The sequence below is a fragment of the Erinaceus europaeus genome, chromosome 14, assembly GCF_950295315.1.
Source record: "Erinaceus europaeus chromosome 14, mEriEur2.1, whole genome shotgun sequence".
Classification (NCBI taxonomy): domain Eukaryota; kingdom Metazoa; phylum Chordata; class Mammalia; order Eulipotyphla; family Erinaceidae; genus Erinaceus; species Erinaceus europaeus.
In genome coordinates, this window is record NC_080175.1 from 46,336,424 (window position 1) to 46,357,432 (window position 21,009).

Consider the following 21,009-nt stretch of genomic DNA (forward strand, 5'->3'; position numbering starts at 1 on the left):
GAGTTCAACATCCAAACACTAGCTAAGGAAATAATCACAGGAGTGAGTAAAGAGTTTGAAAGAATTGTAATCAGAAATACAGGAACAACAAACGAGACTCTGGAAGAAAACACTAACTACTTCAAGGTTATTAGAGAGCTGAAAGCTGAAATAACTGATCTAAGAACACAACTAGCTGAACAAGCTAAAACAGTTATCAGAATAGGGTAACAAAATAGATGAACTCCAGAAAACAGTAGAGGGCAGAGAGAATAGAATCAATGAGGCTGAAGACAGAATTAGCAAGATCAAGGACGAATTAGAGACAACTAAAAAAGAAGTAAGAGATCTCAAAAAGAGATTAAGAGATGCTGAAAACAACAACAGAGACCTATGGGATGACTTCAAAAGAAACAATATATGCATTATTGGCTTACCAGAGGAAGAAAGAGAGGGAGAGGAAGAAGGCATTCTTCAGGCCATAATAGCTGAAAACTTCTCTAGTCTAGACAACATCAAAGACATAAAGATTCAAGAAGCCCAGAGGGTCCCAAACAGAATTAACCCAGACTTAAAGACACCAAGACATCATATTTAGAATGGAAAGAAATAAGGATGAAGAAAGGAACCTGAAGGCTGCAAAAGAAAAACAAAGAGTCACCTACAGTGGAAAACCCATAAGATCAGCAGCAGACTTCTCTACACAAACACTACAGGCCAGAAGAGAATGGAAAGATATCTATGATATCTATTGAGTGCTCAATGAGAAAGTCTTTCAACCAAGAATACTATATCCTGCTAGACTGTAATTCAGACTAGATGGAGGCATCAAAACCTTCTCAGACAAGCAACACTTGAAGAAATCAACTATCACCAAGCCTGCCCTGAAAGAAGTTCTGAAAGGTCTCCTATAAACAGTCAGACCACCATAAATAGGACATATATCAGAACACTCTAAAACTCTACAAGAATGGCGTTAAAATATCTTCAATCTTTGATATCAACAAATGTCAATGGCCTGAATTCACCTATTAAAAGACACAGAGTAGTAAGATGGATCAGAAAATACAACCCAACAATATGCTGTCTACAGGAAACCCACCTAACTCAACAAGACAAACACAGACTTAACGTGAAAGGATGGAAAACTATCATATAAGCCAATGGCCCACAAAAAAGGGCAGAAACAGCTATTCTCATATCTGAAACAACAGACTTTAAAATAGATAAGATTAAAGAAGATAGGAATGCACACTACTTAATGCTCAGAGGATCAGTCAATCAAGAGGACTTAACAATTATTAACATCTATGCACCCAGTGAGAAGCCATCTCAATACATCAAACGTCTACTGAAAGAGCTACAGCAATATACTAACAGCAACACAGTCATAGTAGGGGACTTCAACACGCCACTCTCTCAACTTGACAGATCATCCAGGCAGAAAATCAATAAAGACATAAGAGAGCTAAATGAAGAGATAGATAAACTAGAACTATTGGACATTTTCAGAGTCATTCATCCCAAGAAACTGGAATACACATTTTACTCAAATCCACATGGGTCATTCTCAAGGATAGACCATATGTTAGGCCACAAAGACAGCATCAGCAAATTCAAGAGCATTGAAATCATCTCAAGCATCTTCTCAGACCACAGCGGAATTAAACTAACACTTAACAATCAACAAAAGATTAGTAATAGTCTCGGGAGTCGGGCTGTAGCGCAGTGGGTTAAGCTCAGGTGGCGCAAAGCACAAGGACCGGCATAAGGATCCCGGTTCGAACCCCGGCTCCCCACCTGCAGGGGAGTCGCTTCACAAGCAGTGAAGCAGGTCTGCAGGTGTCTATCTTTCTCTCCTCCTCTCTGTCTTCCCCTCCTCTCTCCATTTCTCTCTGTCCTATCCAACAACGACAACAACAATAATAACTACAACAATAAAACAACAAGGGCAACAAAAGGGAATAAATAAAATAAATATTAAAAAAAAAAAGATTAGTAATAGTCTCAAAATGTGGAAGCTCAACAGTACACTACTTAACAACTTCTGGGTCAAAGAGGAAATCAAGGAAGAAATCAAAATGTTTCAAGAGTTCAATGAAAATGAAGTCACAAGCTTATCAAAATATTTCGGACACAGCTAAGGCAGTACTGAGAGGGAAGGTCATTGCTATACAAGCACACATTAGGAAACAAGAAAAAGCACAAATAAACAGCCTGATTGCACATCTTAAAGACCTAGAAGAAGAACAACAAAGGAACCCTAAAGCAACCAGAAGGACAGAAATCACTAAAGTTAGGGCAGAAATAAGATACAAAAGATCAACGAAACCAAATGTTGGTTCTTCGAAAGAGTGAACAAAATCGACTAACCTTTAGCCAGACTCACAAAACAAAAAAGGGAGAAGACCCAAATAAATTGGATACTAAATGAAAGAGGAGATAGCACAACAGACACTGCAGAAATTCAACATATCATGTGAGGCTTCTATGAACAACTATATGCCACCAAGCTAGAGAACCTGGAAGAAATGGACGATTTCCTAGATACCTACCAACTTCCAAAACTAAGTCAAGACGAAGTGGATAACATGAACAGGCCCATCACAGCTAATGAAATTGAAACAGTTATCAAACATCTCCCCAAAAATAAAAGTCCTGGACCAGATGGTTTTACAAATGAATTCTACAAAACCTTCCAAGAAGAACTAATACCTCTACTTTTAAAAGTCTTCCGGACCTCTACTTTTAAAAGTCTTCCAGAAGGTTGAAGACACTGCAATACTCCCTGCCAGCTTCTATGATACCAAAAGCAGACAGGGACACAACCAAAAAAGAAAACTACAGACCAATATATCTCTAATGAACATAGATGCGAAAATATTGAACAAAATTCTAGCCAACCGGATACAGCAGTATATCAAAAAGATTGTTCATCATGACCAAGTGGGGTTTATCCCAGGCATGCAAGGTTGGCTTAATATACGTAAATCAATCAATGTGATCCACCACATCAACAAAAGCAAGACCAAAAACCACATGGTCATATCAATAGATGCAGAGAAAGCCTTTGACAAAATACAACATCCCTTTATGATCAAAACACTACAAAAAATAGGAATAGATGGAAAATTCCTGAAGATAGTGGAGTCTCTATATAGCAAACCTACAGCCAACATCATACTCAATGGTGAAAAACTGGAAGCATTTCCCCTCAGATCAGGTACTAGACAGGGCTGCCCACTATCACCATTACTATTCAACATAGTGTTGGAAGTTCTTGCCATAGCTATCAGGCAGGAGCAAGGAATTAAAGGGATACAGATTGAAAGAGAAGTCAGACTCTCCCTATTTGCAGATGACATGAGAGTATACACAGAAAAACCTAAAGAATCCAGCAAAATCATCAGGCAATACAGTAAGGTGTCAGGCTATAAAATTAACATTCAAAAGTCAGTGGCATTCCTCTATGCAAACACTAAGTTAGAAGAAATTGAAATCCAGAAATCAATTCCTTTTACTATAGCAACAAAAACAATAAAATATCTAGGAGTAAATCTAACCAAAGAAGTGAAAGAATTGTATACTGAAAATTATGAGTCACTACTCAAGAAAATTGAAAAAGACACAAAGAAGTGGAAAGATATTCCATGTTCATGGGTTGGAAGAATTAACATCATAAAAATGAATATACTACCCAGAACCATATACAAATTTAATGCTATCCCCATCAAGATCCCAAGCACATTCTTTAGGAGAATAGAACAAATGCTACAAATGTTTATCTGGAACCAGAAAAGACCTAGAATTGCCAAAACAATCTTGAGAAAAACTTGAGAATTGGAGGCATCCACTCCCAGATCTCAAATTGTATTATAGGGCCACTGCAATCAAAACTGCTTGGTACTGGAACATGAACAGACACGCTGACCAGTGGAATAGAACTGAGAGCCCAGAAGTGAGCCCCCACACCTATAGACATCTAATCTTTGACAAAGGGGCCCAGACTATTAAATGGGGAAATCAGAGTCTCTTCAACAAATGGTGTTGGAAACAATGGGTTGAAACATGCAGAAGAATGAAACTGAACCACTACATTTCACCAAACACAAAAGTAAATTCCAAGTGGATCAAGGACTTGGGTATTAGACCGGAAACTATCAGATACTTAGAGGAAAATATTGGCAGAACTCTTTTCTGCATATATATATATTTTTTTATTATTATTATTTAAGAAAGGATTAATTAACAATACCATAGGGTAGGAGGGGTACAACTCCACACAATTCCCACCACCCAATCTCCATATCTCACCCCCTCCCCTGATAGCTTTCCCATTCTCCATCCCTCTGGGAGCATGGACCCAGGGTCATTGTGGGTTGCAGAAGGTAGAAGGTCTGGCTTCTGTAATTGCTTCCCCGCTGAACATGGGCGTTGACTGGTCGGTCCATACTCCCAGTCTGCCTCTCTCTTTCCCCAGTAGGGTGTGTCTCTGGGGAAGCTGAGCTCCAGGACACATTGGTGGGGTCTTCAATCCAGGGAAGCCTGGCCAGCATCCTGATGGCATCTGGAACCTGGTGACTGAAAAGAGAGTTAACATACGAAGCCAAACAAATTGTTGAGCAATCATGGACCCAAAGCTTGGAATAGTGGAGAGGAAGTGTTAGAGAGGTACTCACTGCAAACTCTAGTGTACTTCTGCTTTCAGGTATATATTTTTGCAATAGTTTATAGATTCTGCATATATTTTAAAGACATCTTCAATAAAACGAATCCAATTACAAAGAAGACTAAGGCAAGTATAAACCTATGGGACTACATCAAATTAAGAAGCTTCCGCATAGCAAAAGAAATCACTACCCAAACCAAAAGGCCCCTCACAGAATGGGAGAAGATCTTTACATGCTATACATCAGACAAGAGTTTAATGACCAGAGTAATGGAGCTGAAGGGTTTGGTATTCCAGGCCTGGTGCCTGGACACTGTACAAAGTGAAAAATGTTGAGGTGGTGTAATGAGTGCAGCCCAGAATGTTCCTAGCTATGACCATAGAATGTGAGCTCAAACATACAGGGATGCAGAAGTTACACAGGCTCCTGTGCTGAATATGAGCCCCAGATCAGATCAATGGGGTTTACAGTTAGTGGTATTTATATACTTTCCCCATATTTGGGAACTACTCTCTTCCCTGTTCATCTTTCTAGTCTCATTCCCAACTCTGACACCATCTCCCCAGACAATACCTTTAGCCTACCTGAATGTTAGTTGTCAGGGTCATTAAAGAATTAGTAGTCATGAGCCTCTTGGAATATAACTAAAATAAACTTCCCAATTTTTTCCAAAATGGAGAACCCAAATCCCATCGGCTCTAATCTTACCTTTGGGTTCCTGATTATTAAACAATTTGTTCTGCTTTATATCTTAATGCTTCTCAGCCACCAAGTTGCAGATACTACCATGACCCCAACTTCCTTGGGCAGACAACCTCACCAATGTGCCCACCTCTCCAGAGTTCTACCCCACTAGGGAAGACTGGAAGTATAGATCAACCTGCCAGCGCCCATGTCCAGAGGAGATGCACTTACAGAGCCAGACCTTCTACCTTCTGCAACCCATAATCATCCTGGGTCCATACTCCCAGAGGCATAAAGAATAGGAAAGTTTCCAATGGAGGGGATGTGATACAGAACTCTGGTGGTGGGAACTGTGTGCAATTGTACCACTCTTTTTTTTTTAATTTTTATTTATAAAAAGGAAACACTGACAAAAACCATAGGATAGCTCCACACAATTCCTACAACTCCACACAATTCCTACCACCAGAACTCCATATCCCATCCCTTCCCCTGAGAGCTTTCCTATTCTTTATTCCTCTGGGAGTATTCAATGAACTTGTTAATAATTAAATCGATAAAAAAATGCTAAGCAGTTACACAGAAGAAAAAATTTAAGTGATTAAATTTTTGCTTTTTTCTTGTTTAAAAAATAAAAATAAATCTAATTTAAGGTGGGTATTTTGTTTATGTAGACAGACTGCTGTTGCACTTGGCAGGCAGCATGCACTACAACATCCTGTGGCTGCAGCCTCCATCCACATGGGGGGAGAGGCAGCTTCACTGCTCGATCTTTGAGTTGGTCTGTAGCTGTGGCCACACAGCACATGACAGTCAGGAAGGGAGAGTTGGCACTGAGTCCATGGGACTCTGCGTGGCTTCTTCCCACACCTCTGCCAGCCATTATGCCTCCAGCCTAAGTTCCCTGTTCACTGGTAAGAACTCCCAACTTGGGGGTCAGAACCAGAGCTTGAGAAGAGGTGGGGTGCTCTGAAGCTTCCTGGGAGTGCTTGTTCTCTTGTCTCCCTAATCCTGCAGCCCCTGCTCTGGTGCCACACACAGTCACATCAGGAATTAAATACCTGGACAAACATGTTCTCCCTGGCTGTGGCGTCCTGCCTCTTGACTTCCTTCTTCAGCTGGACACCCCCTTAGCTCAACCGTTGGCTTCAGACATTGCACAGAGGGTATGGGGGGCACCTGTTTCAGGGAGCAATACCCCCACTATCACTGTTTCCTTGTCCCTGGCACTGCCCACATTCATTGGGTCACTTTCTCCTCCTTGAAGACAGAGGCCCATTTTGCACATTGTTTCATTTAACAAATGGCTCGGCAAGCCCATCAAGCTCCTCCCTTACACACACACACACACACACACACACACACACACACACACACACACACACACACACACACACGCCTCTAGCTACCAGGCTTAGCTTACCATAAGGTGGTGTCTGTGTTTAGATCCTGTGACAGCTCTTAGACTTTTTTCTCTTGTAATTTCTCTTCTTCCCTTGCTATTGTGATTTTTTAATAGTTTTTTTTAACATTTATTTAGTCCCTTTTGTTGCCATTGTTGTTTTATTGTTGTGATTATTGTTATCATTGTTGTTGGATACAACAGAGAGAAATAGAGAGAGGAGGGGGAGACAGAGAGGAGGGGACAAAGATAGATACCTGAAGACCTGCTTCACCACTTGTGAAGCAACTCTCCTGCAGGTGGGGAGCCAGGGAGCCAGGGTCTCAAACCATGATCCTTCAACAGGTCCTTGCACTTTGTGCCACCTGCGCTTAACCTGCTGCGCTACCACCCGACTCCCACTATTATGTGTCTTAAAAGCAGTTTCAAAACCTTCCAGGAGATGTAACTATATATGTACCAAATAGTGGTGCACCAAATAACACAAAGTGAACACTAGTAAATGTTTTATTTTGTTTTTTTGTTTTTTTGTTTTTTCCTGCCATTAGGATTATTGCTGGGACTCAGTGCCAGCATATATATCCACCACTCCCAGCAGCCATTTTTCCCTTTTTTTTTTTTGGATAGGACAAGAGAAATTGAGAGGGGGAAAGATAGAGAGGGAGAAAGAGGCACCTGCAGACCTGCTCCCCAACTCATGAACTGGGAGTGGGGGCCTGAGTCCGGGCCCTTGTGCATAGTAACATGTGTGCTTAAGCAGGTACACCAACACCCAGCCCCACAAAATGATATATTTCTGTCATCAGAAAGACAGTGTCTAGAGCAATGCTCAGCTCTGACTGTGATGGTACTGAGACTGAGCTTTAGACCAATATTCAATTGATGACAACCCATTTTTAAAAATATTTATTTATTTATTCCTTTTTGTTACCCAGTTTTTAAAAAGAATGGCAGAGCACAGTAAGCTATAGTTGATGATACATTCTGCGGATAAGTCCTCAATGCCTTTTCTTCACTTTATATAAGTCTTCTCACCAACCAAAATTTCAGACAGACTTAAAATTACTTGCCAACACCAAAGAGTAAACACCAAGTCCTCTGTGGGAGCTGAGTGCTGGCACACCCAGGAAAGTGCAAATATCACCACACTTGAGCTTCTGGGCCTCAAACCCGGGGTCCCCATCTGCAGTGGGGAACCGGCAGAAGGATCCCTGTTGGAGCCCCTGGCTCCCCTTCTGCAGGGGAGTCACTTCACAGGCGGTGAAGCAGGTCTGCAGGTGTCTATCTTTCTCTCCCCGTCTCTGTCTTCCCCTCCTCTCTCCATTTCTCTCTGTCCTACCCAACAACAACGACATTAATAACAACAATAATAACTACAACAATAAAAACAAGGGCAACAAAAGGAAATAAATAAATAAATATTTTTTAAAAACTTGGGTGTTCTTTGACTTTTACACATCAGGTGGTTAGTTGAAAGGATAACCCTGACATCTTTAAATAAATCTTTCTAACATTTATTTATTTATTTAGGACAGAGAAATTGAGAGGGAAGGAGAACAGAGGGGAGGGACCTGCAGCCCTGCTTCATGGCTCATGAAGCTTTCCCCCTGGAGATGGGTGTTTGGGGGCTTGAACCCAGATCCTCGCACACTGTAATGTGTATGTTCAACCAAGTTTTCCCTGGAACTGACATCTTCATGATACTAAACTTTTCACTTTCCCTCTCACCTCCCTCGGGCATCTCTTTCCCTTATATTCTGGGGACACCTCCCCAAAACCAGAAGAGGCTGGAGAAACCCCAGCCTGGTCCCACCCTTTGTGGGGGAGCCTGACCCCCTGCTCTTCCCCATATGAACAATCTTGCACGACTTCCAGAATGTGCAGTGGCCTGGCCCCCTGTAGCCCATAGGAGACCATTTCACAGGAAACCAAGTGATGAATGAGAGAGCAGGGGGTAGGCCATGGGGCACTGACCCAACCCCCCAGCACCCAGGAGGTGTCTCACAAGCAGGGCCTGGCAGTGACCAGGCAGCCAGCTACCTGCTCAGGGTATGTGGAGGACACGTCAGCTGGGGCCTCGGCCTCTTTTCTTCTTTTGCTGGGAGGGAAACTAGACACCTCCAGTTCATCAGAAGGCTGGGCAATTCCTACAGAAAATTCTGAGGCGCTTTCCTGTTGAAACATGACTCCTCAGACCCCAAGGTTCTGATAACCCCCAAGCTCAGGCCCAACAAGACTGCCTTCTCTCATAGCACCTGGACAGCCATGGCCAGCCGGTGATGGGGAGGAATGGAAAAGCAGTTCTGTCCAGAGACTCCTGCCCTGGGGGAGGGACAGGCCAGAGCTCAAGCTCAGCCTGGGCCAGCTTCCATCACCCAACATCAGGAACTCAGGCCAGTGGAGGCCTTCAACCCACCTCACCTTGCTTCCTCAAATGTTGCCGTCCCTCCCCCTCTGTCTCCTCTTATCTCCTCCTTTCCCTCCTCACCAACACCTTCCAAACTTTCCCAAGAAGAAGGTCTTGAGTAGCTCCTCCAGAGAAAGCAAGAACCAGCAAAAGCACGCAGTTAATAAGCATGAAAGGGCCACAAATGCAGAGCCCCAGTGATGATGGTTAGCCAAAAAGATAGACTAGGCGGAGCTCAAGGTGAGAGAACAGCACACAGGAAGTCATCCTAGGGGTGGCTGAGTCCTCTCAGAAGGGAGTAAAGGGGTTGGTCACCACCTCCATCTATTCCAAACATGTCATCAGCTACAACAGACAGTCTCAACCTTCTGGTGACTCTTATGCCCCACACCCTGAGGACAGCTGAGCATTCAAGAGCCTTGTTAGAGATTCCTCACATAGATCCCTTTCAGCGTCTCCTTCCCCAAAGGATAAGGGGCCCAGGAGGTGGTGTGGTGAGTAGGGGTATTAGATGAGGGAACATGAGGTCCTTAGTTCAATCCCCAGTATTCTATGTGCCAGAGATGTTCTGGTTCTCCTCTCTATCTCTCTTCATATTTCCTCTCTATCCTGTTATAAAAAAATAGTAAATTTTTTCTTTAACTGCCCTCCATAAAATGATAAAAGAAAAATAAAATATATTTTTAAATTTTATTTGATAGGACAGAAAGAAACTGAAAGAGGAGGGGGAGATGGAGATGGAGCGAGACACCTGCAGCACTGCTTCGCCATGTGTGAAGCTTCACCCTTGCAGGTGGGGAGTGGGGCTTAAACCCAGGTCCTTGTGCATGGTGGCATGTGCACTCAACCAGGAGTGCCACTGACAAGCCCTATAAAATAAAATATTTTTATTTATTCTAAAGAGACAGAGAAACCAGGAAAGAAGAGAGAGACACCTGCAGCCCTGCTTCACCACTTACGAAGCTTTCCCCTTGCAGGTAGAAGCCTGGGGCTTTAAATTTATTATTTTTTTATTTAAGAAAGGATTAATTAACAAAACCATAGGGTAGGAGGGGTACAATTCCACACAATTCCCACCACCCAATCTCCATATCCCACCCCCTCCCCAGTAGCTTTCCCATTCTCTATCCCTCTGGGAGCATGGACCCAGGGTCATTGTGAAGCCTGGGGCTTTAAACCAGGTCCGTGTGCACTGTGACATGTGCGCTCAACTGGGTGTGCCACCGCCATGTCCCTATAAAATATGATCTTTAAAAAAGATCTTTATTTGTTTATTGGATGGAGACATCCAGAAATCAAGAGGAATGGGGAGACAGAGAAGGAGAGAGACAGAGAGACACCTGCATCATTGCTTTACCACTCACAAAGGTTTCCCCCCGCAGGTGGGGACCAGGGTCTTGAACCTGGGCCCTTGCACACCTTGCACACCTGTGCTCTCAACCAAGTGCACCACCACCTGGCCCCTAAAATAAAATCTTAAAAATACAAAAAAGATTGAAGGGGTCAGCCACTGGCTTAAGTGCAGATAGTATGAAGCACGAGGAACCACACAATGATTCTGGTTTGAGCCCCTGGCTTCCAACCTGCAGGGGGGTCACTTCACAAGCAGTGAAACTGGGCTGCAGGTGTCTTGCTCTCCCCCTCTCTATTTCTGTCTGTCCTATCCAAAAAATAAATAAATAAATACAAATAAAAATGGTCACAAGAGCAGTGGATTCATAGTGCAGGCACCAAGCCCTAGCAATAGCCCTGGAGGCAAAACGAAACAAAAAGAACGATAAAAGGAGGCTCTCTTCAAGCATCTCATCCCAGGATTCCAGCATGTCCACTGTCAGCCGCCCTGGGACTTTCCTCTGCAGGAAGCAGACTTGTTTCTTTGCCTTCAAAACTTCCAAAGCTTTCAGGGTTCAGGGACACACACCTCCCCACCCCCACCCCACAAAAAATATCATTCTTTGAATTTTGCTCCTGTTTGGGGAGTGTTTCTCTGCAGGAACAGGCTGTGGGAGTGAGTTAGTTCCCTTGTCCACCATTTCCTGGGGCCTCAAGCTGTCACATGAGCACATGGACAGCACCAGGCAGCTCTGAGGGAGCAGTGCTGTGGTTTCTCCAACATAAACCCAAAAAAAATAGATAAATAAATCCAAATTGTTTAGAATAAATATGTATTTACAAATGTACAACCTGACCAATTTAAGGTTGTTAGTGTGGTAGACATGTAAAGAGAAAAAAAAATTGTACTTTTGTTGCTTTTTGTTTTTGATGCCAGAACTTTGTGCATGGGTACTTCCACAGCTCCTGGGGGACTTATTTAACTTTATAAAAGAATTTGAGATACAGACAGAGAGATAGAGAAGAGACATCACAGCACTATTCCATTTGTTTTTTTAAATATATGTTTATTTATTATTGGATAGAGACAGAGAAATTGAGAGGGGAAGGGAAAATATAGAGGGAGAGAGACAGAGAAATACCTACAGCCCTGCTTCACTGATCGTGAAGCTCTCCCCCTGCAGGTGGGGACCAAGGGTTTGAACCTGAGTCCTTGCGACTATAATGTGAGTGTTTAACCAGGTGTGCCAACATCTGGCCTCCAAGAACTATATATATTTTTTAGCACTACTCCATTTGTAAAGCCCCCCCACACACTGCTATGCATGGAGCCCCTATATGATTCCAGGGGGTCAAATCCAGGTCCATATGTGTGGAAAACCAGGTGCTCTAACTGGTGAGCCATCTCCCAGCCCCTGCACCTTTGCAACTACTCAATCTGAATTGTGTTCATTGTCTCTGAGATCAGTCACACACCTGTAAGCTAGGTTAGACCCTGAAATCTTCTAAAAATTCCCTCAAGTATTTGACTATGATTCCTCAACCCCTCTACACACACACATGGTGGGGGAGACAGCATAATAGTCTGCAACACTTTCATGACTGAAGTTCCAAAGTCCCAGGTTCAATCCTCAGCACCATAACAAGGCAGAGTTGAGCAGTGGTTTGGTATCTCTCTGTCTCCCTCTCTCTCCCCTCCTCCACCTCTTCTTTCTCTCTGTTTCTCTATTTCATTCAAAATAAATAAGGGTGAGTAAGATAGCATAATGGTTATGCAAAAAGACTCCTGACTGAGGCTCCAAATTCCCGGGTTCAATCCCCAGGACCACCATAAACCAAAGCTGGGCAGTGTTCTGGTAAACAAAATAAAACGAAATGTATCTGGGGTAGAAAAAATGATGGTTATGCAAAGAGACTCTCATGCCTGAGGCTCTGAAGTCCCAGGTTCAATCCCCAGCACCACCAGAAACCAGAGCTAAGCAGTCCTCTGGTAAAAAAATAAACAGATAGTGCACCAAAGTAAAAGACTCTGGGGTGGGTGGGTGGGGAGAATACAGGTCCATGAAGGATGATAAATGACATAGTGGGGGTTGTATTGTTAAATGGGAAACTGGGGAATGTTATGCATGCACAAACTATTGTATTTACAAAAAAGTAAATAAATAAAAAATATATATAAATAAATAAACAGATAGATATATAATGCAATATTCGGGTGGGGGTATAATGGTTATGCAAAGACTTTCATTCCTGAGGCTCTCAAGTCCCAAATTTAATCCCCCACAACACTATAAGCCAGAGCTGAGCAGAGCTCTGGTAAAAATAATAATAATAATAATAATAATAATAATAATACAATTATTTAAAAAGAAAACACACAGCTACACACACACACACACACATACACACACACACTACAGCTTGTCATCTCTTTGCAGTGACCTAACTCTATAAGGAATGAGTGAAAGCTAGAGGAAAAGCAGCTGCCAGTCAGGTGAACACAGCACTCAGGCTCCCATCAAGTAGACCCTGAACCAAAGAGCCTGCCCTCCCCACTTCCCTGAGCCTGCACCTGCCCCAGCAAGGACTCTGAGGACCTTGCCTTAAGGAGCCAAGAGAGAGGCAGCTTGCCTCACAAGTAGCCTCCATCCTAGACACTACAAGGCACCTCAGGACGCACCCTCCATGCAGAGGCCAGAGCAGAGCCACATGCACATGTAAGAGACGCAAGTGTCCACTGCAGCCAGGCCACTGGACCCCAGAAAGACAGGACTCCAGACACCACAGAGAAGTCAACACTGCCCAGTGGATCCATAAGCTAGCTGTGCAGCGAGGCTGTCCTCAGAAAACTCCATGAGAACTCCAAGAGAGACACAGCAAGAAACAGCTTCTGAGAGGACAGGTTGGAGCCAGTCCCTGGCCCAGCTACTCACTGTCTGGAGGCTCCAGGAGCCAGATTCTTCTGGGATTTCTTGCCAGTCATTTGATGACAGGGAAGCAAAAGTACCACCTTCCTCCTTCAACTCTTGTTCACTCTTCATCTCCTCCTGCGGGGCTGACGGCAGCTGGGGGCCATGGCCTTCACAGCAAAGGCAGAACACACAAAGTCAGTCTCTGGGCTCAGCAAACAACTGTGATAAAAAGATCTAGAACCTTCTGGGTGCAGGACCAACAGACAGGCCTTCCTAGCAGCGGGGCCACCAACCCTCACAGAGACTGGCTCTCCCACTCCCACCCATCAGAGAGATCACAAAGGCTGCTCAAACAGACCATCCCTCCTACTCCTGTGCCTTCAATCCACCCATCACATACTAGTTTGCAAACCTGAGGTTTCAGAGGCCTCAAGTTCAATCCTTGGGACCTCCTTTAAGCCAGAACTGAGTAGTGCTCTGGTCTCTGTCTCTCTCGTCCTGTACTCATTTTTCTTTAACTTTTCTTATATTTATTTTATTTTCCCTTTTGTTGCCCTTGTTGATTTTTTATTGTTGTTGGAGTTATTGTTGTTGTTATTGATGTCTTCAATGTTAGATAGGACAAAGAGAAATGGAGAGGGGCGGGGAAGACAGAGAGGGAGAGAGAAAGATAGACACCTGCAGACCTGCTTCACCACCTGTGAAGTGACTCCCCTGTCTGCAAGGCCCTATGCTGCCAGGATTAGTTTTCTGTGTAGCCAGGGGTGAGCCTGATCTGGTCTGGCACTGGGGGAAATAGAGCCATGGCTTCACACTGTCAGTAGGGGCCAGATGCCAGTAACCACCAAGCCTGTGCAAATGTTCAGATTCCAAGCTAGTAGCTGCCTCCTGGAGTAGGTGTGTGTGTGCGGGGAAGGGCTGTCAGCCTCCTTCCAAGGTAACACACACGGGATGGTGGCAGCTACCCACTCTTCCAGGTAGGCTTTTCACTGGGGAATAACAGGCACAGCCTGTGACCACCTGTGGGTGTTCCCCTGTGAACTTTGGGGGTAGCATCAACCTAGACAAGCTCTCCCATGTGGCAGCATTCAAACCCAGGACGCTGCATTGCCTCAGGAAACAGACAATACCAAGTTTCAAAAAGAAACAGCTCCTTCCCCCATTCCAAAGGTAATTTACCATCTCTCCTCCTATTGGGAGTTTATACAAGATGGAGAGAGAGGGGGGAAGGGAGGAAAAAGAGAGATGGAGCATAAGCCAAAGCATCCCCCTGGCACATGTGATGCTGGGAGCCCAACAATCTACCCACTGCACCACTTCAAGGGCAGAGCGTTTGCATTCCTCCCACCTACCAGCTCCAGGATCTGACCTATCTCTCCATCCACTGGCGAGTCTCACTCTGGGGCCACAGGTCACAGAGGCATCACAGGCTCCCACTCTTTCTCTTATCAAATCACATGTACTCGAGCCATAGTGGGCCTGGGAAATCCACCTGATAAGCTATAAGATGGTGGAGTGATGGCTTTAGGCCCAGGAGGCAGTCTATTGAAATCACCGTGTCCCTTCCCCCTGCAACAACATATGAACCCCACACCCTGGGGGCCAGGAGCTACAGAACTGGCCTTTAAGGAGGCTATCACCATTATGCCATCTGGCCTTGCTGCGCCAGCACCATCACTCGGGGCTTCTTGTCAAGAGCTGGGGCTTTATGCATTGTCCCAGTTCCTTCCCATGTCCTTATGCACCCATACAGAGATAAGCAATGCTTAACTTCCCAGGCTGATGACTGTACATCTCTGGGAGGAACAAACAGCTCCTTCCTCCCCAGCTCCCTCCTCCCCATTTGTCTCTCCTGGGGCTTTAAACACCCTCAGAGCTGGGTGTCCATTCAACAGGTTGAGTGCACAAGTGATCATGTGCAAGGACTCAGGTCCCCACGTGCAGGGAGGAAACTTCACAAGTGGTGAATCAGGGCTGCAGGTGTCTCTCTATCTCTTCCCTCCCTCTCAATGTCTGACTCTATCAAATAAATAAATAAAATATTTTACATAAATAAATAAATAAACACCCTCAAGGCCATTTGGAGTCTTGAGTCTAGCAGCCCTCATCCTGTCTTTGGAAAAGACAATTTTCCTTTTTCCAGCAGCCTTCTCTGTCTCCACTCTTGCTTCTTGCTGACACTCATTTTCCAAGATGTGTAGAGAGGGTAGGTATCACTGCACCAGTAAATGAACTCAATTTGACACTACTTGCCCTGAATGCATCAGCAGACCTCCCAGGGTAAGGGCTCAGGCCCATATGCCCACCCTCTGCTTCTCATGTGAGCCCCCAAGTCCTTACTTGAAGACACAAGTCTTCCAGCTGGCAATGCACAAGGGATCCAGGAGAGAGAAAGGCAACATACAGTAAAGAAACTATTTATTAGTGAGAATGTAAATTGGTCCAACACTTTTGGAGAGCAGTCTGAAGAACTCTCAGAAGGATAGAAATGGACCTACCCTATAATCCTGCAATTCTTTTCCTGGGGATATATCCTAAGGAACCCAACACATCCATCCCCAAAGATCTGTGTACACATATATTCTTAGCAGCACAACTTGTTTATTTATTTATTTTTTACCAGAGCACTGTTCAGCTCTGGTTTATGATGGTGCGGGGGGATTGAACCTGGGACTTTGCAGCCTCAGGCATGAGAGTCTGCTTGCATAACCATTATGCTATCTACCCTCCGCCAGCAGCACAATTTGTAATAGCCAAAACCTAGAAGTAACCCAGGTATCCAACAATAGAAGAACAAGTTGTGGTACATATACACGATGGAAGTAACTCAGCTATAAAAAATGGTGACTTCACCGTTTTCAGCTGATCTTCGATGGACCTTGGAAAATTCATGTTAAGTGAAATAAGTCAGAAACAGAAGGATGAATATGGGATGATCTCACTCTCAGGCAGAAGCTGAAAAACAAGGTCAGAAGAACAAACACAAGTAGAATCTGAACTGGAATTGGCGTATTGCCCCAAAGTAAAAGACTCTGGGGTGGGTACGGGAGAGAATACAGGTCCTTTAGAGGACCTAGTGGGTGTTGTATTGTTGTATGAAAAACTGAGAGATGTTATGCATGTACAAACTATATACATACTGTCAAATGTAAAACATCAATTCCCCAATAAATAATTTTTTTTAAAAAATGGTGACTTCACCGTTTTCAGCTGATCTTGGATGGACCTTGAAAAATTCATGTTAGGGAGTCAGGCAGTAGTGCAGTGGGTTAAGCACACATGACACAAAGTGCAAGGACTGGCAGGAGGATCCCAGTTCGAACACCTGGCTCCCCACCAGCAGGGGAGTCACTTCAGAAGCAGTGAAGCAGGTCTGCAAGTGTCTTTCTCTCCTCCTCTCTGTCTTCCCCTCCTCTCTCCATTTCTCTCTGTCCTATCTAATAATGACAACATCATCAACAACAACAATAACTACAACAATAAAAAAAAGAAGAAAAATTCCACCAGAATAAAAAATCAACTCCAAATGGATCAAGGACATGAATGTTAGATCAGAAACTGTCAAATACTTAGAGGGAAATATTGGTGAAACACTTTCCCACCTAGACCTCAAGGACATCTTTGATGATACAAACCCAACTGCAAGGAAGACTAAATCAGAAACAAATCAATGGGACTATATCAAATTGAAAAGCTTCTGCACAGCCAAAGAAACTATCACACAAACAAGGAGACCCCTCAGAGAATGGGAGAGGATCTTCACATGCCATACATCAGACAAGAGACTAATCACCAAAACATACAAAGTGCTCAACAAACTTAGCAACAAAAAAGCAAATGACCCCATCCAAAAATGGGCAGAGGATATGAACAGAATATTCACTGCAAAAGAGATCCAAAAGGCTAGAAAACACATGAAAAATAGCTCCAGGTCGCTGATGGTCAAGAGAAATGCAAATAAAGACAACATTGAGTTACCACCTCACTCCTGTGAGAATGGCATACATCTAAAAGGACAGCAGCAACAAATGCTGGAGAGGCTATGAGGACAGAGGAACCTTTCTGCACTGCTGGTGAGAATGTAAACTGGTTCAGCCTCTGTGGAGAGCAGTCTGGAGAATTCTCACAAGGCTAGACATGGACCTTCCTTATGACCCAGTAATTCCTTTCTTGGAGATATACACCAAGGACTTCATAACACCCAACCAAGAAGGTATGTGTACACCTATGTTCATAGCAGCACAATTTGTAATAGCTAAAACCTGGAAGCAACCCAGGTGCCCAACAACAGATGAGTGGCTGAGAAAGCTGTGGTATTATATACAGAATGGAATACTTTGCAGCTATTAAGAACAATGAACCCACCTTCTCTGACCCATCGTGGATGGAGCTAGAAGGAATTATGTTAAATGAGCTAAGTCAGAAAGATAAAGATGGGATGATCCCACTCATCAACAGAAGTTGAGAAAGAAGAACATAAAGGGAAACTAAAAGCAGGATTTGACTAAATCTGGAGTAAGGCACCAAAGTAAAAACCCTGGGGTTAGGGTGAGGGTGGATGTCCAGCTTCACAGGGTTGAGGGGGGGGTGAAGGAGGGATGGACACAGTCTTTTGGTGGTGGGAATGGTGTTTATGTACACTCCTATTAATTTGTAGTCATATAAATCACTAATTAATGTGAGAGGAGAAAAATTTATTGTATGTCTCAAACTTTTTAAAGCACAGACTGAGTCTTTTTAATACATAGGTTGAGTCTTTGATATGTTGACTCTCTCAAAAGCCTAGACCAGGGAGAACAGAAGCAACTGGTAGTACAGCTATATACAAATAATGGTGACGTTGGATACTATACAGCAAATCCTAACAAAGGGATTTTTAAAAGTTAACCCAATTACTAAATAATGTGATTATAACAATAACTATCTATTGTCTTCTTGAACCCTAAGACAGCAGGAACCTCACATTTCTACTATAGGGCCTATATTTCCCCCAGTCCTGGAACCTTAGGGTGGGGCACACTTTCCTGCATGCTTCTCTCAATTCATACCAAATAATATTGCATCCGCTGATCCCAACTTAATCAATGCAACAAGTACCACCTCATCATGCTTCACTTCAGACTGTGTCCAGAAACTTCAGGTGTGGAATGTCAGCCCTTCAGCTTCATTAATCGGGTGAGACCTTTCCTTTCATAGGATTCTTTAATTTCATTACAGGTGGTTCATTTCCTAACAAAGTCCCAAAACCTAGATATAGACCAGGTCCCATGAGATAGAGCATATGTTCACACGTATCCATAAACTAGGGCAAAATATATACCTGAAAGGAAAAGTACACAGTAGTCTGCAGTGAGTACCCCCCAACACTTCATCTGCACTATTCCAGCCTTTAGGTCCATGATTGTTCAACAATTTGTTTGGCTTTGTATGTTAACTCTCTTTTCAGCCACCAGGTTCCTGATGCCGGCATGATGCCTACTAGACTTCCCTGGATAGACAACCCCACTAGAGCCCCACCCTACTAGGGAAAGAGAGAGGCAGACTGGGAGTATGGATTGACCAGTCAATGCCCATGTTCAGTGGGGAAGCAAATACAGAAGTCAGAGCTTCCACCTTTTGCATCCCACAATGACCTTGGGTCCATACACCCAAAAGGAAAAAGAATAGGAAGGCTCTCAGAGGAGGGGATGGGATAAGGAGAAGTCTTTCAGAAATCTCAAATAAACTATTTAATCTAAAAAAAAGAAAAATTCATGTTAAGTGAAATAAGTCAGAAACATAGGATGAATATGGGATGATCTCACTCTCAGGCAGAAGCTGAAAAAACAAGATCAGAAAAGAAAAAACATGTGGTCTGGGAGGTGGCACAGTGGATAAAGCATTGAACTCTCAAGCAAGAGGTCCTGAGTTCAATCCCCGACAGCACATATGCCAGAGTGATGTCTGGTTCATTCTCTCTCTCCTCCTATCTTTCTCATGAATAAATAAAATCTTTTTTAAAAAAAAAAAGAAAAGAAAAAACAAGTAGAACCTGAACTGGAATTGTCGTGTTGCACCAAAGTAAAAGACTCAGGGGTAGGTGGATGGGGAGAATACAGGTCCAAAAAGGATGGCAGAGGATTTAGTGGGGGTTGTATTGTTATATGGAAAACTGGAAAAAGTTATGCATGTAGAAACTATTGTATTTACTGTTGAATGTAAAACATTAATTCCCCAATAAAGAAATTTAAAAAATAAGAAAAAATAAAAAATATAAAAAATAAACAAATAAATATTTTAGAAGATTCATTTTTAAAAAAGGCAGGGGGTAAGTAGCATAATGGTTATGCAAACACACTCTAATGCCTGAGGATACAAGGTCCCAGGTTCAATCCCTGTACCACCATAAACCAGAGTGCTCAGCTAGGGGGAAAAAAAAAAAGTTATTGCATTCTATTAGGAAAACAGGCAAGGACTGTCTCTAACCATGGTGGCATCAGGGGTATATTTCTATCTTACCAGCTGTGGGGTCTGATCTATATTCTTTTTTTTTTTTTCTTTTTTTACCAGAACACTGCTCAGCTCAGATTTATTGTAGTGTGCAAGGGACTGAACCTGGGCCTCAGGCATAAGTCTCTTTTGCATAACTATTATGCTATCTACTCCCACCCATTTTCTTTTTTTTAACTAGAGCAATGCTCAGCTCTGGTTTAAGGTTATGTGAAGAGGAGGTGAGGAATTGAACCTAGGACCTCAAAGCCTCAGGCATGAGAGCTCTTTGCATAACCATTATGCTGTCTGCCCTGCCCTTATTCAGAAAGGCTAGCAGCTGATAGCTAGTCTTTGTCTTTGCACTTGAGATGTCTTTTTTTGTTTTTTTACCTCCAGGGTTATCACTGGGCTCAAGAAGAATTCAGAGAGGTCTGGGGAAGACTACCGGGAACAAGGCACCAGGAGGGAGTTGAGTGTTGTCAGCACCCTCCCAGCCCTTCTGCCAGGGCACACAGTTATAAAGATGGCTTTCTGCCAGGCTGATAAGCTAAATCGTTTCAAAAACCTGGGCCATAAAAACCCCAGCTACCAGACCACCTCAAGAGACAGTGTTAGTGAAAGGCTGTCTAGGGAAAGAGACTGTTTAGGGAAAGGCTCCTGGAGGAAGGACATTAGCAACCCCTTCCCCTGCACCTGGAGGGAGCCTGGAAGAGGGGCCTGTGGATAACATGTCTGCATCCTGGACCAGCAACTTTCTGCACGTGACTGCTAGGGTAATAAAATGCAGGTGTCCTCAGATGTGAGCACCCGGAAACAGTGGCTAAGGTTAATCACCTGAGCCCACTATAAAAGGTAGAAGAGGAGGCCGGGAAGTGGCGCACTGAGTTAAGCTCACATAATGTGAAGCCACCCAGCTCCCCCCCAACCCCCCGCAGGAGGTTCGCTTCACAAGTGGTAAAGCAGGTGTCTATCTTTCTCCCTTTCCATCTTCCTCTCCACTCTCAATGTCTCTCCATCTTATTAAAAAAATTGGGAAAAAATGGCCACAGGAGCAGTGGATTAATAGTGCAGGCACCGAGCCACAGTGATAACCCTGAAGGCAAAATAAAATAAAATGTAGAAATCAGGACCTGCCTCTCCCCCCACCCTCTC

At 43.7% G+C, this 21,009-nt stretch overlaps 1 protein-coding gene across 2 annotated transcripts in view; it reads right to left on the reverse strand.

The window, feature by feature from the left end:
• RNF213 (ring finger protein 213) overlaps positions 1 to 21,009 on the reverse strand; it is a 143,431-nt gene that overhangs the window by 110,586 nt on the left and 11,836 nt on the right. The window contains exons 2-3 of one of the 2 annotated variants that reach the window (XM_016194823.2): positions 13,408 to 13,553; positions 8,776 to 8,907 (exon numbers count right to left, since the gene is read on the reverse strand). In XM_016194823.2, the coding sequence (XP_016050309.2) occupies positions 8,776 to 8,907; positions 13,408 to 13,553 (278 nt within the window). The remainder of the gene's footprint in view (positions 1 to 8,775; positions 8,908 to 13,407; positions 13,554 to 21,009) is intronic. The other variant, XM_016194821.2, reaches the window with a different exon arrangement.